Source organism: Prionailurus viverrinus, chromosome D3 (genome assembly GCF_022837055.1).
Source record: "Prionailurus viverrinus isolate Anna chromosome D3, UM_Priviv_1.0, whole genome shotgun sequence".
In the NCBI taxonomy this organism is placed as follows: domain Eukaryota; kingdom Metazoa; phylum Chordata; class Mammalia; order Carnivora; family Felidae; genus Prionailurus; species Prionailurus viverrinus.
Window position 1 is genome coordinate 95616850 of NC_062572.1, and position 17520 is coordinate 95634369.

Genomic DNA, 17520 nt, shown 5'->3' on the forward strand with positions numbered 1-17520 from the left:
GCCCCGTCCCGGGTCCTTCCACAAGCTGGGACTTTTCTAACCACACTGGCCCCCGTGGGCCCCGGCCGGCGTCTCTTTACTGAAAACTTGTCAGTCGGGTTCCCCCTTGGATCCAGTTTTCCCACTCCTGAGGCCCCAGGCTCTCTGACCAGCCCGGGTGCTGAGGTGTTGCCCTGGGGAAGTCCCGTGACCTCCCTGAGCCCGACCTAGCTTGAGCCTGATTCCACACCGGGGGTGTGACAGCGGGACCCCATCCTGGGGAGAGTATGTCCCCCAGGCTCGCCTGCCCCCTGGGGTTCAGGACTCAGAGCCCTTCCGCCATCGCAGCCTCGACTTGTCTGCCATCGGATAAATAAGCATCACAAAGAGCTGGGACAAAACTCCCACCCGAACTTGGGGGCAGGGTGGCTCCGGGAGCAGGGGTCCTCCGTGCCTCGAGCACCAGCTGGCACAGAGCAGCGCTGGGGAGGCCTGACCGAGCCCGTGGGATAACAGCGGCCACGGTCGGCTGCTGGTGATGCCAAATTCTGCACACCTGGGACAGGAGTCCTGCAGAAAATAAATGGGAGCTGGCCCTGGCCCTAAGGAACTTTCCGGAAGGATGAACGGCAGACGCCCTCACTGTGTCCGTGCCCCCAGTCGCTGTGGACTGTCCTCCCACCAGGCCTCGCCCCTCGAGTGCCCTCCTGCCAGGACCTGTGCCTCGCCAGCCGCCACCGGGTGAGCATGAGCAGAGCCAGCCTGCAACACCGTCTGCGGGGGGAGAGCAGCTGGCACCCCACCCCGGGAGCCCAGCGGGTGATATCCCCGCCTCACTGGTGTTCTCCAGGAACCCGGGATCTGCAGGGCTGAGGTTGACAGGTGGGAGCAGGTGGAGAGGCCAGGGCACCCCCAGAGCGTGGCTCGGGCAGCAGCCCCTGATCCCAGCTCTGCTCTCTCCATGCGACAGAGGGACACAGGCACAGGGGCTGACACGACGCCACAGACCGGCCACGCTCAGGCCCCCAAGCTGTGCTGCAGACCTGTCCACAAAGAAGCTGGGCCCCTCCAGTCAGGCTGCAGCCCCCGCTTGTCTTTAAATCAAGGGCAGCAGAGACGCCACAGGAGTTTCTGGGACAGGCGCAGCACCGTTGGCACCTGCAGTGAGCTAGCTGTCCACTCCCGAGCCAGGATGGGCCAGGTGACCCCTGGGAAGTCTCTGGACTGGCCGAGACACCACCGGCCCTGGGAGGAAAAAGCCTCTTGGAAAGATGGGCCGTCGAGGATCCCCAATCGGTGGCCTGCACACCCCGGGAGAGGGTCCGAAAACCCCTTCATCTGGGCTGAGGCACCACGGCCTCTGTTCGGGACAGACCTGCCAAGTGGTGTTCAGGGGACTTAACACCTGAGCTGTGCACCTGCAATCAGGCATGTGGAAGTCAGAAAGCAGCAAGCGCGTGGCCATTATTTCCAGTCGCCAGAGACGATGAGTAATGAGGCGGCTGAGGCGTTGGGCTCTGACAGCTCGTTAATGGAAGGGCTGAGCTCTGCTGGGTGCACACACACCGCCTGAGGCAGTGAGCCTCTGGCTGGGAGTACAGACTGGAGACAGGTTTGCGGGAGCCCAGTTTGCCTCGGGTTCCTTGAACACCCACGACGAATCGGCGCCTGGCCCTGGACATACGAGACAGGACTTGGGGAGAAGCCCTATGGGGTCCTACTCACCGCTGGCCTCCAGAGCGCCGAGCTCAACGCTACGGTAAATGTTTGCAGTGCGTAAAAACTGATCGCAAGCCACCACCTGCCCCCATTGGAAGCAGCAGCAGCTGTCTGTGGGTGACAGAAACTCGCCAGGACTGGCCCCCTGGAGAGGGCTCAGGAGCTGGGCAAGTGTCAAGTGTGAGGGACGTGAGCCAGTGGGGGACAGCGCAAGGCCCCCGGTCCCTCTCTCCTCCAGCATGGGGTGGGTCCACGAGAGCACGCGGGCATCGGCTGAGTCTGGCGTGTTCTCTCCAGCCCCCGGGGAGGGGGTTCACTCCAGGTGGGGGTTCAGGGTCAGAGGTGAGACGGGGCCGGACCAGGGCCCGCCAGCAGCTGGGGGCTTGCGAAGATCCGCACGTTCTGCCTTCCGCCGCATCAGCAGATGTCCGGGAAGGCCCCGGCACTGGGACCCCCCACACACTCAGGTTTGCCTAGAGACTAAGTGTTCTTTCAAAACAGCTTTACCGATCTATAATTCACATGCCATACAATTCACCCATTTAGAGTGAGCGATTCGGTGGTCTTTAGTACATTCACAGCACTGTGCGCCCATCACCACAATCTAATTTTTGAACGTGTCTATCACCCCAAGGGAGACCGGTGCCTCTGGCACTCAGCCCCCTTCCCCCCCTCCCCCCACAGCCCTGCGCAGCCACTAATCTGTCTTCACGCGTTCCGTGTCCTGGGCTCCGGCGGGAGCAGCATCAGACAGCAGGCCCTCCGTGGCTGGCATCCTTCAGGTCACATCTGTGAAGATCTGCCCGTGTTGCACACGAATCAGTACTCGTCCCTTTTGATGGCCCAGTGGTACCCACTGTATGGATTCTGCAAGTTGTGTTTACCCTTCAGTCCGCCGGTGGACATTCGGGTTGGCTCGTGCGGCACCCCGTGGCGAACGCCGGTGCACGCTTTTGTGTGCACGTGTGCTCACCTCTCTTGGGCGCACACCCAGGAGTGGAATCGCTGGGGCATGTGGGAATGCCGTGTTCAGCTGCGCGAGGAGTGCCAGACTCTCTTCCAAAGTGGCTGGACTGTGTCATGCCGCGCCAGCTGTGCGTGAGAGCCCCGTTTCCTCCACGCCCCCCAACACTCGCTGGGCTCATTCCAGCCGTCCCGGGGGGAGGGAAACGGTATCTCTTGGTGGTTTCAATTTGCATTTCCCTGATGATTAATGATGTTGAGCATCTTTTCACGGGCTTCTTGGCTGTCCGTGTATCTTTCTCAAAATGTCTATTCCTTTGCCCGTCTTTTAATTGGGGCTTTTAGTTGTTGAGTTGTACGAATCCTTTATATATTCTAGACACAACTCCCTCATCAGATGTATCACTTGCAAATATCTTCTCCCGTCCTCTGGGTCATCCTTTGCTTTCAGATGGTGTCTGTCATAGTTGCTCCAGCCGCTGTAACAAAGGACCACAGACCGTGTGGCTTAAACGATGGAAACCTTTTTCTCACAGGTCTGGAGGCTGGAAGTCTGAGGTCAAGGTGTCGGCAGGGCTGGGTTCTCCTGAAGCCTCTCTCTGTGGCCTGTAGACATCTCTTTCCCATGTCCTCCGTGTGAGACTGTGCCTTGATCTCCTCTCTTCATAGACACGTCAGTCATGTTGCATTAGGGCCACCCTCGTGACCTCATTGAACTTGAGTCACCTCCTTAATCAAGACTCTATGTCCAGGGGCACCTGGGGGGGCTCAGTCGGTTGAGCGTCCGACTTTGGCTCAGGTCATGGTCTCGTGAGTTCGAGCCCCGTCTGGGTCTCACTGCTATCAGTGCAAATCCTGTTTCCGATCCTCTGTCGCCCTCTCTGCCCCTCCCCCACTCATGCATGCTTTCTCTCTCTCTCTTTCTCAAAAACAGGTAAAACATTTAAAAAAAAAAAAAAAAAAAGATCCTGTGTCCAAACACAGTCCCCTTTCTAGGTGCTCTGGGTCAGGGCTTGAACATACGGATTTTGAAGAGAAACAATTCAGGCCGTACAGTGTCCTTTGAAGCCAGAAGTCTTAAATCTTGAGTAAATGTATCTATTTTGTCTTGCTTGCTCATGTGTTTGGCGTCATCTCTAAGAATGTTTTGCCAAATCCAAGGTCATGAAGATGCTGGGATCTTCAGCCTAAAGAGCTTCCTTCTGAATTTTTGCAGGGCAGCTGCGCCAGAAGCAGATTCTTTCAGTTTTTGCTTCTCTGGGAAAGTCTGTATTTCACCCTCACCCTCGAATGTCGGCTTTGCTCGGGGACAGGATTCTCGATGGCCGCCTCTCCCGAGCCCTTTGAACACGTTTCCCCACGGCACTCTGGCCTGCGCTGCTTCTGCTGAGACGTTAGCCTGACCCGAGTCACTTTGCGAGGACACGCTGCTTCCGCCTGCCCGGGGTTGGGGTAGGGGGTGGGGCGGCTCTGCAGTTAGCCTGCTTGCCATCCGTGGAGCTCCCGGATGTGCAGGTCACTGTGTTTCCATAGATTTGGTGACTTTTCAGCCCTTATTTGTTTCTAAAAGCGTGTGTCTCCTCCTCCCTCTCCCCGCTCCTTCCGGCACTGGCGTTTTCCAAACTCGCCCCACACTTTTCACACTCTCCTCGGTCCCCCTTCTCTCTTCTCGGCATGATCTTCTAGTTCACCAGTTCATTCTTCTGACGGTTCACATCTTACTGTGGAGCTCCTCCCGTGATATCTACTTGTACTTTTGAACTCCAAAATCTCCATGTGGTTGTTTTAAAAAGTTTCTCCTTGTTGATATTCTCCATTCGATGCAATGGATTTGTCATCGCACCTTTCACCTCTTCCCTCTGCCTCTGGTTCCGTGAGCACATCGGTGACGCTCCTTTGAAAAATCCGACACTGGGGCCTCTCAAACGCAGTTTCTGTTGCCTGATTTTTTTCTGCTGTGTGGATCATACTTTACTGTGTCTTTGCCTGACATGATTTTTTCATTGGAAACTGGGCATTTTACATAGTACACTGTAGCAGCCCTGGGTAATCCCCCCCCCCCACTTTTTTTCAGGGCTACTGTTATTTGCCCATTTGTTTAGTGATTGGCCGGATTGTTTTGGTGGAGTATATCCTTGCCCTCCCCACACACCCAGACACACACAGAGCTGAGCCCCTGACGCTGCCCCTCCGGAGGCACAGTTTGGGGACGCCCACGGTCTGAATGGCCTCCCATTTTCCTTCACCACCACCCGCACGGTTCCGGAGAACCCCTCGAAAGTGGAACTTCTCCCTACCGTGTTACAAATGAAGCCTGTGCAAGAAATGAGCTGCTTTGGGAGCCCGCTTCTGCCCCCAGGCAAAACCTCCGCGCAGGGGCTGGGGAGTTGGGAATGGGGGCTTTGGTGACTCCCGTTCTCTGGGCCGAGGGCGGGGCGCGGAGCGACCCCACAAGCCCAGGGACAGGGCGCCCCTCTCCTCAAGCGCACTCCCCCAGGGGGAGCCCCGTGGCGCTGGGCAGTGGGGTGTCCTCCCTGAGCCCGGGGTGGGGGGGGGGGGGGGGGAGGGGCTCCTCCTCTCGCCTTTTTAAGCGAAACTTCTTCCATTTTCTTGAAGAGATGTTCCATTTGCAGTTTGCCCCGGGGCCGCACTTGCAGAGGCTTCAGTGACGTTTCCCAGCGGCGCTGGGGGTCGTGGGCAGAGCTCCTCGCCCCGCCCCCGATCTGGAAGCCAGCCGCCTCCGGCGGGATCGGGACCTTCCGGCACAGGAACCGCCCCCCCACCCCCCCACCCCCGCCCCTATCGGCGGCGCTCCGGCGAGGGTCGGGGTCCCGCCGGGAAGGGCGGCCCGCGCGTGACCCCCGCCCCCTCTCCTCCGCAGGGCGAGTGCTCCCCCAAGTGCCGCAGCCTCTTCGTGCTGGAGACGGTGTGCGTGGCCTGGTTCTCCTTCGAGGTCCTGCTGCGCTCGCTGCGCGCCGAGAGCAAGTGCGCCTTCCTGCGGACGCCGCTCAACATCATCGACATCCTGGCCATCCTGCCCTTCTACGTGTCGCTGCTCGCGGGGCTGGCGGCGGGCGGCGCGGGCGCGGGCGCGGGCGGCGCGGCGCTGCTGGAGCGCGCGGGGCTGGCGCTGCGCCTGCTGCGGGCGCTGCGCGTGCTCTACGTCATGCGTCTGGCGCGCCACTCGCTCGGGCTGCGCTCGCTCGGCCTCACGGTGCGCCGCTGCGCGCGCGAGTTCGGGCTGCTGCTGCTGTTCCTGTGCGTGGCCCTGGCCCTGTTCGCGCCGCTCGTGCACCTGGCCGAGCGCGAGCTGGGCGCGCGCCGCGACTTCTCCAGCGTGCCGGCCAGCTACTGGTGGGCCGTCATCTCCATGACCACCGTGGGCTACGGCGACATGGTGCCCCGCAGCCTGCCCGGCCAGGTGGTGGCGCTCAGCAGCATCCTCAGCGGCATCCTGCTCATGGCCTTCCCGGCCACGTCCATCTTCCACACCTTCTCGCGCTCCTACTCGGAGCTCAAGGAGCAGCAGCGGCGCGCCGTCGGCCCCGAGCGGGCCCCGCGCGACGACAGCACGCGCTCGGACAGCACGCGCTCGGCCCCCGCCACGGAGGACGGCGCGCAGGGGCCCGGGGGCGGCCACGGCTGCCGCCCGGGTCCGGGGCCCGCTCCCGAAGAGCCTCTGCAGAAGTAGAGCCTTCGCCTCTCCTCCCGCCCGCCGCGCGACCCGGCGGGGGGGGGGGGGGGGGGGGGGGAGACGGGGGAGGGGAGGGGAGGGGAGGGCCCACCCCGTAAGGCCGCCCCGCGCCCTCCCCCCCCTCCCCCCCGCGGGCCGTCCACTGCATGTCGCTCGAGCCAGCGAGGTGCGGGCGAACAGCGCTTCCAGCCCGGTCGTTCCCTCATCCGCTTTCCGCCTTCCCTTTGGAGTTCGGCCTCTGGCCCAGAAACTCCGAGCTTACAGCAAATGCCAGAAGGCTCTGCGGCCGGCCCGGGGCGGGCGGGGGGGGGGGGGGGGGGCGGGTAGGGGAGTTCCCTGAGGAGCAGCCGGCCGCAGGGGGTCTAGGGGCCGTGCCCCACCGCGAGGGAGCCCCTGCCTGCACATGGCGCGCTGCTGAAGCCCACACCCCCGACAGGGACAGGGGCAGAGGTGTCACATCCACACGGCCACCCACGCCCAGACCTCTGACCTCCCTCCCGCAGGCCAGCTCCGTGGGGGCTTCCTGGACACCCCCCCCCCCTTCCCCCAACAGGCTCTCCCCGAAAAAGACTCTGCAAAGCTCAAGGCCTGCATGCTTCCCGGCCCTTGCGCTGGCCTTGGACGTGCTTACCCTCCGGGGTGCCTCAGGAACACCCCTTGGTTCTCCAAGGGCCGTGGGGGAGGGGCTGGGTGTGCAGCCGCTGGAACCCCGTCCTCACCAAAGCATGAGCCTGTTTCTGCTGCGGGCATGAAGGAATGGAACTTTCTGAATTGTGTTACTTTGTACTTTTTTATGTTAATGAGTCGGGCCATGACATGGGAGACATTGCTGCCACAGGCCCCTGGGAGGATCACCCGCAGCATTCCCCCCGCCCCCCCCCCCCCCCCGCGGCCCCAGGACCTGCTGACACCCGCACCCACCCTGCCACCATCACAGCTTTGGCAGGGGCCCTGGTGCGAGGCCAGAGCCAGGACAGGCTGGGTGGGCTGGGTGGGGCTGGGGTGGGACCCTTGCTCTGTCCCTGGTCTTAGGGACATTTCCTAAGATGCTACCGCAACCAATAAAAAGTGCCACCTCTCCTGCACATACCTCTGCTGAGTTCCTGTGGGCAGCACCGGCGTCTGCCCCAGGCACAGGGGCTCCCAGGCCAGGAAGGGGTTTCCTGCCATCGCAGGGAAGTCCGTGTGTGCAGATGGTGGGGCACCTCTGCCTGGACAAAGCCCTCGCATGCAAAGCCGGGTTGTACCCCTCCGGGTCCTACCGCAAAGAGCCCTGTACCTAAATCTGCAACCACACTGTGACACCCACCCCCCCGGGGGGGCTGGTCGTTCTCTGGGAACCAGGCTGGAATAGAACCCGGGGCTGGAACTGCAGGGTTTACACAACAAGCCCCAGCTCTGGAGCGGGGTGGACTGCCTCTCGGCAGACAAGTTTCCCCTGTATCTGCTTCCTCCTCACTCCCAGCCTCACTTCCACACACTCACAAACACGCAAGTACCTGGGCTCCACCGCTGGAGTCTATAGGTCAGTGTCAAGTGGGCAAGGGCAGTGAGGAGTAGGGAGGCTGAAATAACGGTCTTACCAGCAGCCAAGAAACGTTCTGGGATCAGAATGAGCTGAGGGTCCCCAAACCACATGCAGGTGAAGGCTGTCTCCCACCGTCTGCTCGCGCATGGATGCTCACATCAGCTCCGAGGCAGAAAGGGTCCCCTTGTATTAGACGGGGACACGCTCTGTCCACAGTAGACCAGGCCATCCGCACCCGGCCTGACACCTGCCCCCCCAGCCCAAGCTTCTCACTGGGACAGGCTCCTGGCAGGTGGGAGGCTGGGCTCCTGCCCTGGAACCCGCACTCCCTGGGGCAGGCTCCCCTGCTCCTTCCTTCCTGGGTGCACGTACTCAAGCAGAGGCCAGCAGGGCTCTGCCAGGAGAGAGGGCAGGGAACTGGGGGCCAGGGGAGCCCCCCTGAGTGCAGGCTCTCGGCAGACTGAACCCGGAAGCCTAGCCCTGCCTCTTCCTGATGTGCCAGGTTAGCTGAACCCCCAGAGGATGGGGCTCGGGAACCCACAAACACACCAAGGGTGGCCACGCTCTTGCAGTGACAGCATTGGGTCTTGCTCAACCCGGGTGCCGTAGCTGGTGCCCGTGGGGTTCCCAAGCGTGGAGGCCACACTCAGGGTGCCCACCCCTCTGCTCCTCGTTTGGCTGGGCCGATGAGCCCCAGGGGCAAACTGCTTTTTCCTGTGCCGTGGGGCTCGCTCAGCATCACCATGAAGACCTCCAGAAGTTACCCGAGTTGTCTCTCCAGGACCAGGTCAGAGGTGGTGGATGGCCTGAGGGACCTGTCCCCTGTCCTCCTCGCCCAGGGCCTCAGGGGTTCTGTGGGTGCCCAGGAGTTCCCCCCCAAGACTAGGAGAGCTCGTGGAACACCACAGGTCCCAGGAAGGAGGGGCACCTGTCAGCCGTTCTGCGTGGGGTGCACTTTTCCCAGCGAGCCCCAGGTTTGCTTTCCCCTCCCCCACGGTACCAGCCACCCCGCCTCCCCACCCCCCAGCCCCATCGCCGTCCCTTCCACACAGTCCGAGCTCCTGCCGCTGGGCACCGGGCAGGCCTCTGCCGCCTGTGGCCTCACTTTCCCCCTCTGGGTCAGGGACCGGGAACTCGCCAGGTCCCCACCAACTGCCCCCTCACACACTCTGACAAAATCTGTACTGAAGCATCTGCTGTGGGATAGAATTGTGCGAGCCCTACACGTGACGCTGACCTTGCCAATCTGTTCGAAATGCGCAAAGGCAACGAAGGGGGGCAGTTTGGAAATGTGGCCGTTATCACCTCCAGAATTATGCGGAGAGCTCTGTGCAGCTCCCGGAGTATCACTGACTCGGGAGGCAGGCTCTGACACCAGGCTATGATCACTGGTCAGTGACTTGTCCCAAACCAGCAGGCCAGCCAGAGGCCTCTGGCTCACCAGAAACCGTCCTGAGTGTGTAAGCGGTGTGATTTGGGGCCGTGACGTTCCAGAAACCACCCCCCTTACGCTCGGGGCCGCTTTGTGTATATGCAGTGCTTCCCCTCTTGTACCTGAGCCCTGCCTCGTCCCCCCACCTACACCCATCACACCCACCCGCTCCCCCCACACCCACCCTGGCTGAACTGTGTGCTTCTGGACAACCTGGAGAACCGTGCGGGCCGAGCACGGCAGCCCCAGGACGGAACCAGCTCCAGCATCGGTGTTGGGGAGTCTGAAACCCTCCCCCATACTTGCTGCCCAAAAAATCCCTACACACTTTGCTTTTGGGAAAAACGCACCCCCCCACACACACACTCTCTCTCTCTCTCTCTCTCTCTCTCCTCCAGTCCTTGGCCAGCTGGAGACCGGGACAGCACAAGTGGCCCCAGAGCCGTGGGCAGGGCCACGGCACATTCACAAGCCTCCATGTGTGTAAGTTCTCCGAGGCCCAGCAGGATGAGATAGACTGTGGCGCTCCCCCCGGAAGCTGTGACAGCGTCCCCGCACTGCTCCCACCTCCCAAATGCGGTCCTGTCAGAGGAAGGGCCACGAAAACAAACAGGAGGCTTAAGGCTGCGGAGGGTGGCCTTCACCTGTTTTTAATTGGGGCCGTTCAAAGCTGTGCCCTCCCCCCGACAGACAGCTGTGTCCAGGGCTCAGGGCACGTGCTGTCCCGGCCAGGGCGACAATGGCCCCGTGGCTCTCCGCTCCGAGAGGCTCTCTGCTCGGAGACTCCTCGGAGGGACACGGCGCACTCTCCGTGTCACTGCCCTGCTCGTCAGCGGAGCCGCAGGAAGAGGCCGCCGGTGAGTTTTCAGGAACACAGATGGGTTCCCAAAAAGACACCTTTGTATATTTTGCCGCCTTTCATCTTACTGTGGAAGTTTTCACCGCATGCATTAACTTAATTAAGTTGATTTTAGGTAACACATGATCAGAAAGCAAATAAAAAGCCACCGCCAGGCGGGACTGTTGTCCTGCGGCAGTAAGCGGCCCCCAGGGCCCACGCCGGGGATGTCTGCTGCCGGAACGAGGGCCACACCTGTGTCACCACCTTGGATCGGCCCAGACCAGACTCACTCTCAGACTAGAATCCAGGGCTGGGGGGTGACACATCCCAAAACTTAAACTATCACTTCCACGTACCTTCACTTTGTGTATCGTTTTGACATTTTTTGTATCTTGCCCCCCAGTGTAAATTGTCTCCAAGAAAAAAAAGAAAATTGCTCAGTGCAAACAGCTTCGTCCCTACTCGCCATACAGAACTGTCGATTATTCTCGAGACACAGCTCTTGGCCTAAAACAAGGCGCTTCCCGCCCTTCCAAAGCATTCCACGGTCGGGGCCCTGCCGGCACAGGGCCGTCACCGGTCCGGGGCTGGCCTGCCTGGGGAGGGGGCACCCGAGCGAGCAGCCCGGGTCTCACAAGGACAGCCGCACCCCAAGGAAGGGGCGTCCACCCTTCCCTGGAGACCCTGAGGTGAAGTAAGGGCGGGGACCGGTTCCTCCCTCTGTCCTGGGCCCTCGCTCGCTCCCGAGTGCATTCACGAGGCCACACTGGATCCGCGAGCGGTTTATTGATTCACAGTCACCACACTGACAGAACGGAGCGCCCCCCCCACCCCCCACCTGGGCACGGCCGGTCACCACTGCAATCGGTGACGTTTTAATTCGGACGCAATTACTGCTGCAGACATGTCCCTTCATTTTTACAAACTAAGCATTTCCAGGTCATCTCACAGGCCATTAACTCGGCAGGATCCTCGCTCAAACACACAGGAGTTTTTGAGGAAAACTCTGGAGGAGGGAACGGCTGTGCACAGCAGACACCACTAGGGCTGTGGCACCCCGGTCACCCCCCCCCCCCCCCAGAGCTGCCCCTCTGCCCAGCAGAAGGGAAGCCACGTGGAAGCATCCAGAACACAGGCTCTGGGGGCCTGGGAACTTGCCCAGGGCTGCTGGGCACGGCTGAGATGCTCACGTGACAGTGAAGGGGGGAAATACGGGGCGACCAGAGTCACCCAGCAGCCCCCACTGCAGCCAGATGCAGGGGATGTGGAGGACCAGGGGTTCGGCGGGCAGAGATGCCGGGGCCCGGCCCCCTACCCCGGAAGGTCACCCCAGGCCTGAGGGCCCAGAGTGTGGGGTGTGGGACTGGCTCAGCAGCAGGGACACGGGCCACACGTGTCCCCACTCCTGGCCCGCAGACCGGCCCCCTGTCCTGAAGATGGAAGGCTGTGTGCTGCAGACACGTGCATTCCCCAGGATACAGGGAAAACGCCCCGCGAGGCAGCCCTCCTTGGGGGACCCGGTCGCGGGCCCCTGGCTTTCCCGGGAGCACACGCGGGCCACCGACACCCCACCACACCCCTGAGCCCCAGCAGGGTCCACACCGGTGCCTGCCAGGAAGAAGCCAGCGTAGCAGTGAGGCCCAGGGGGCCCACAGGACAGCCCTGGGCCCCACTGCCGAGCTGACGGCCGAGTCCTGAGTCCCATGAGGCAGCTGCACTGCAGGTGGCCCCGAAAGGGCCAACTCTGGCCGGATAATCAAGAATGCTCGTGACGTGCGTCCTCACGGCCTCCTTTCCACAGGTATCAGGCGGGCTCTGCGCCCGGGCCCTTCTGAGACCGGGCTCTGCACTCCGGAGGGGCTTCATGGTGTCCTCTGTCCTGTCGCAGCCCCAGGTCAGCCTTTCCCGGGTTTGCGAGCACGTTCCAGGCTGCAGACAGGCGTCTTGTGAGAGGAAGGAAGAGAACAGTCGCTTTTCCATCGCCCGAAAGCAGCTGCAGCCCAGCCCTCGCTGTGAACCCCACTGGCGCCCGTCCTCGGGGCGGGCGGGCACAAAGGCCGGCACCCAGGCCCCCCCACCGGCCCACCCCAGACCCACAGAGGCTGACAGAGATCCCGACGGCTGAGACCCCTCTGGGGCCACGGTGCCTGCCCGCCCCGACGGGGAGGCCGGGCGGCCGGGCGGCGCCTGCGGCTGGAGACCGCCACGCGTCCTTGTCCTCCTCCCCGGCTGCCTCAGAGGGCCTTGGCACTGGCGGGGTGCGCCGCATGGGGGGCGGGCTTCGGGGGGTGGCGGGCGAACGCGTAGGCCTGTCCCAGGATGGCCAGGTCCACCAGCACCTGCAACAGGCCACACACGGAGAACTGCAGGGGCGCGCCGTTCAGCAGGAAGTAGGCGGTCTTGAAGGCGTCCCCGCTGGTCCACATGAACACCATCTTGATGCTGCAGAGACACCAGCCAGGGGTCAGGAAACAAAACGGGGTTGGGGGCTCAGCAGACGGGGCAGTCAGGGGACACCCGGCCCCAACCCGTCCCTCCCATCCCTCCCATCCTCGCCATGAGGGCCCTGCATGCCCCGCCACGGGGACAGGGAGGCCCTCCGGCTGGAGGGGCCTCAGCTGTGCGGGGCGGGAAAAGGCCGACACAGCGGTGGGGCCCCCACGGCCTCACAGGTGCTCTGCCCCTCGCGGCTGCGGGCACGTCTGTCGCGTGCCCCTCAGGAGACTCGCCGTGGCCTTAGGACAGGGGAGACCACCCCTCCCCACGCTGCATCCCAGGGGGCCGACCAGGCAGGGGCAGCAGCCACAGCCACAGGACTTCAGGACGGCCGCACTCGACCACAGGAGCCTTGCCCAGGACAGGTGGTGGCCCCCTCAGCCTCAGCTTTCTCTTCCTGGCCGCGGAGCCCCCGGTCTGCACCCAGGGGACAAAAGCAGGGGCTGCCAGGAGAAGCGGAGCAAAGCCGGCCACTCTCGGAAATCCCTGCCCGGCCAGACCCCACCCCCCCACGTGAAAGCTCACTGGAGGGTGATTCCCTTCCTAGTCATGGACGCCGACCCCCCTCAGACACCTCAGACCCGTCTGTAGGGGGACAGGGACCCTTGGTGAGTAAAGAGGGAACTGTCACTCACGTCACTGCCCACAGCCCACATGCACACCACCGAGCCCTGGCTCCCCGAGCGACGAGCGGAGCAGCGCTGTGCCTTCCCGTGTACGCTATGTTTAAATCGGACCACCTCCGCCAGCAGGCCGAACCTTCTCCAACTAATGAAACCAGGCCACAGAGTTTGGGGGTGGTGCCACCAGGCAGCAGGAAGGACAGTGAAGTTCCCCAAGCAGACAGGGTGCCCGTCAGAGCCGCGAGCACCAGACCGAGGAGAACTCACGTCGAGGGCGAGGCAGGCGCTGTGGGCTCTTGGAAGTGGGCACTCCTCCACCCCAGAGCCCTGGCGTTCGGACAACCTCAAGCCCCAGGCTGGTTCTGACAGAACCGGGGTGAGGAGCCCCGTCTCCTGAACCCCAGCGCACGGAGGCAGCAGGCGCTCAAACACTGCTCTTGGTCCCATCCTCCGCCCGCTGAAGTGTCACACTGGCCATGCAGAACCAACGGGAAGCGGAGAAATCTCCTGACCTTTCCGCTCACGACAGCCTGAGGTTCTCCAGGACGGCCGCTGGGGAGATGGCCTAAGGCCGAGCTCCATCCAGCTTGTCTGTGGGCAGGCATCCACATCCAAACAGCCCACGGATACATCTCACTTGGCCTGTAGTGTTGGCTCACGTAGTATTTCAAAATGTTTGTTCTGAGTTAGCTGATAACTAATTCTGCATTTTGAAAATCCAGATTTATTATATATAACAGATCTTTTTCTGGCTGCTTTCCACATTTAACGTTGGTTTTTAGCAGATTGTGATGTGATACATGTTTGGGATTTGCCAAACGTCTGAAATCTGTGTTTATCTAACATCAAATTTGGAAAATTTTCAGCCATTATCTCTTTAACTATTTTTGTCTGCTCCACACTCCTCTCCTAAACTCAGACGACATCACTGTTAGATCTTTTGGTCCTGTCCCTACTTTTACCCCCAGTTTTTCTCTGTTGTTGAGAATGTACGATTTTTATCGATCTGTCTTCAGGTTCAGACTCTTTCTCCCGTTACCTTCATTCTGCTACTGAACTCACGAAGTACATTTTTATTTGGTTTTCTGTATTTTTTAATTTAAGATCTTCTATGTGGTTCTTTTTCATAGCTTCCACGTCTTTGCTGAGATGTTCTGTTTTTCATTCATCTCCAGAGTGTCCGCTCTCGCTCTCTAGAGTGGTTTCCAGCGACCGCAGGGCCTCTGTCACCTGGTTCACGGTCCTTGTTGTCAGCTGGTTCCCGTGTCCTTTGACAGCTGCTGAGATCTTCCTGGTTCCTTCATATGTTGAGTAATTTTGGTTTGTATCCTGGACATTGTTAACATATAATGAGACTGTATGCCTTATTAAACCCTATGGAGAATGTCGGGTCTTGTGTTCTAACAGCAGCTGATGTGGGCTGCAGGTCAATTCAGCTCAGTTTTCAAGGCGTCTGCAGAGCCACCTGGGTCCGGACTGTGCAGGCAGCACTCAGTGGCCGGGCTGGGATGTGGGTGGTGGTCCTCCCCAACATTCAGTTTTCAACGCCTCTGGGATGTAGGCTAGGGCCAAGTCCACGCATGCATAGCTTGGCGTGAGCCCAGGAGTCACATGCAACTTTACAGGATCCCTGTCCCAAGATGTTCCTGTCCATCTCCCTGACTCTGTGCCTCGGGGACACTCCTTTCCCAGGTCCTCTGGCTGGAAAGCCAGGGCTTTAGTGTCCAGGTCCACGTGGTGGCAGGGTGGAGGGAAAGAGCCACAGGATTCCCCTTTACTCTCAGGGGCAGGTGTCTGTCCAGCCACCGCTCACACGGCCCCAGCTCAGCAGACAGCCCTTCAGGATTGGGACTTGCCTGGAGCCAGGACATAAGAGCAAGGCCAAAACAGCAACGACAACAACCTCGGGCGTCTCCTCACTCTCTGCCCTGGAGGGGGCCCTGCCCCACGCTGGGACCAGTGGAGGAGGCCCCTCGTGGGGCTCTTTCCACCCTACCCAGGGCACAGTGCTGAGTTCCAGGCTGGCAGGGATGGACGGGAAAACGGAACTCAGGGCAGTCATCCACGTGTCAAGTTGCGGTCTCCTTCCCGTGACCTGCCCACGCCGGCTGACTTCTTGGAGTCCCCACATCTGCTCCGTGCCTTCTGTCCGGGCCTGCAGTCGTGCTCAGGGGGAGAGATGGGCTTGCCCCGTGCAGCCTCGTGGAAAAGATCCGAGATTGGAAGTTTGGGTCTGCATTCTGCCACTGGCCGCCTTCCCCGACTGGTCCCTGTGGACATCGGACCTGGTCCACCCTGGGCAGCATGGCCGAGGAGCAGGAGGGACGGTGCTGGCTGCTGTGACATTTCCCATGGGGATTTGTCACCTGCGGTAATCAAAACCCTCCACTTCCCACCCCGTGCCTCTCTCTCGGTCTGAACTGTCCTGGTCTGGAGCACCAGCTGGGGATGTCTGTCTGTGGGTGACTCGGCATCATGGCTCAGGGCCTCAGTGGGGCCGCAGGGCAGGGACTTGGGCTAATGGCACCCTTAGAACCGGGGGCACCGTGGAGGTGGGGGGCACACCACGGAGACGAGCTGAGTGAGGGAAGCGGGGTGAACGGGGACAGAGCTGACAGCACGCGGTCCCCTCCAGGCCTGGGCTGGGCCACCAGGAGGCCGCAGGCACCTGCCAGACTGGGGCCCGGGTGCACGGAGTGAACGGCACCGCGGAGGGCCGGCCTGTCCAAGCTGCTCACAGCCCCCACACTCACAACACCACACTTTCCGAGGAAAACCCACAGCCACAAAGCAAGCGCCTCAAGGAGAAGCTCCAAAAGCAAGTGAGGTTTCTGCCATGAAGACAGGAGGAAGCAACGGGCGCTCAGAGGAAGAGGCTCGTTCCGTTCTATGGACTCAGAGCTCAAGGCACGTTCTCCCCCAGAGACACCCAAGTTTAGGAGGGGACTGACAGACCCTCCTCAAAACACAAGGAAAGCCTAACGAGCCACAGAGACAGTTCCAGCTCAGGCAGCAGGGTCGGGCAGACGGCGGGGCTGGAGCCTTCTCAAGTGGGGCTTTGGGGCTGCAGCCAAAGCCGGAGTGACACCAGCCTGGAAAAGCCCTGTGTCCCCAGCCCCTCAGGGCCAGGCCATTCCTGGGGTGAGGGTGCCGGTCCTTCGACGGCCCCCTGGCCAGAAGCTGGCCCCTCCCTCCACTGGTGGCTGGGGGAGAGACAGGACTCCACACAGCGGCACTCCCTATGGGGCAGGCAGAAAATGCAGCTGAGGTCAGTCCCGGAACCCGAGGCCACCCCTCCCCTGGCGCCCTGTCAGAGCCCCTCTGGGTCCTGAGTGCACAGGTGCACGTGCAGACGTGCGGTCACTGCTCAGACGTGAGGTCACCTGATGTAAAGAACATTTTTAGCCGCACAGACCAGACGCCTCACCCAGCCTCGGCCCTTGAGTCAGCTATGGCTCAGGGTCAGGAATGTGACAGCCTCGCTGAGGTCCCACGACCAGCCGCCTAGGTCAAATATTAACCAAGCTGTTCCCGCCCCGTCTGGTGCAGGAGAAAACCAACACCCCGAGCAATCTGCTTATCAGGAAGGAACGCCCCTGTGCAGACAGCAAGGACTCTGATGTACAAGTTCACGTTGTCACCCCAAGACTGTGTGGTGCCCTGCCCCCAAGACTCCCAGGACCTTCAGTGAGCTGTGAATTCCCATCACTTGCAGCAGCTATGGGACGGAGGAGCGAGCCGCAGAGGTCGGGCTATCACCCTTCAGTATGTCTGGGGTGTCTGGAGTGCCACCCAAGGGAGACCCGACTCCTCCTCCTACACGGAGCCCAGGGTTTCCACCAGGCAGGAAGCCCAGCTGGTCGCCTCCCAGGCCCCAGGGCATGTCCTTCCTGCTCAGGCTGGTAGCCTGGGAGCTGGAGTCCTGGTCAGGCCACCAGCTCCTCCCACACCTGGCCATCCCTACCCCCTCCCACTATTTTAATCCCAGCTCCCATTACCTCATTCTTGGCTCCTGCATTTTTTCCTCTCAGACTACTCCTAAAATACCTCTCACCTCATCCTTGCCCTGCCCCGCAGTCCAGAAAGCCTCCCCCACAGCACACAGGTCAGGCAGGCCAAGCCCTGTGGCCTCCCCAGCCCTCCCCTCACGAGCCCAGGCCCAGACCTTGCCCTCCTCCCACCCATCAAACTCCACCCAAAACACATCCCAAAAGAGTAGGTTTTTGTGACCTTAGGTCAGACAAT

At 61.3% G+C, this 17520-nt stretch overlaps 2 protein-coding genes across 10 annotated transcripts in view; one reads left to right on the top strand and one right to left on the bottom strand.

Moving 5' to 3' along the window:
- Nucleotides 1–7864, top strand: part of KCNG2 (potassium voltage-gated channel modifier subfamily G member 2) — a 69783-nt gene extending 61919 nt beyond the window's left edge. Inside the window, exon 4 of the mRNA XM_047828658.1 lies at nt 5543–7864. Within this exon, the coding sequence (XP_047684614.1) occupies nt 5543–6352 (810 nt within the window). The 3' untranslated portion in view covers nt 6353–7864. The remainder of the gene's footprint in view (nt 1–5542) is intronic.
- A 3059-nt stretch (nt 7865–10923) lies between these two features.
- SLC66A2 (solute carrier family 66 member 2) overlaps nt 10924–17520 on the bottom strand; it is a 59178-nt gene continuing 52581 nt past the window's right edge. For 8 of the 9 annotated variants that reach the window (XM_047827509.1, XM_047827507.1, XM_047827513.1 and 5 more), the window contains one exon: nt 10924–12598. In XM_047827509.1, coding sequence (XP_047683465.1) covers nt 12391–12598 — 208 coding nt within the window. In that variant the 3' untranslated portion in view covers nt 10924–12390. The remainder of the gene's footprint in view (nt 12599–17520) is intronic. The other variant, XM_047827508.1, reaches the window with a different exon arrangement.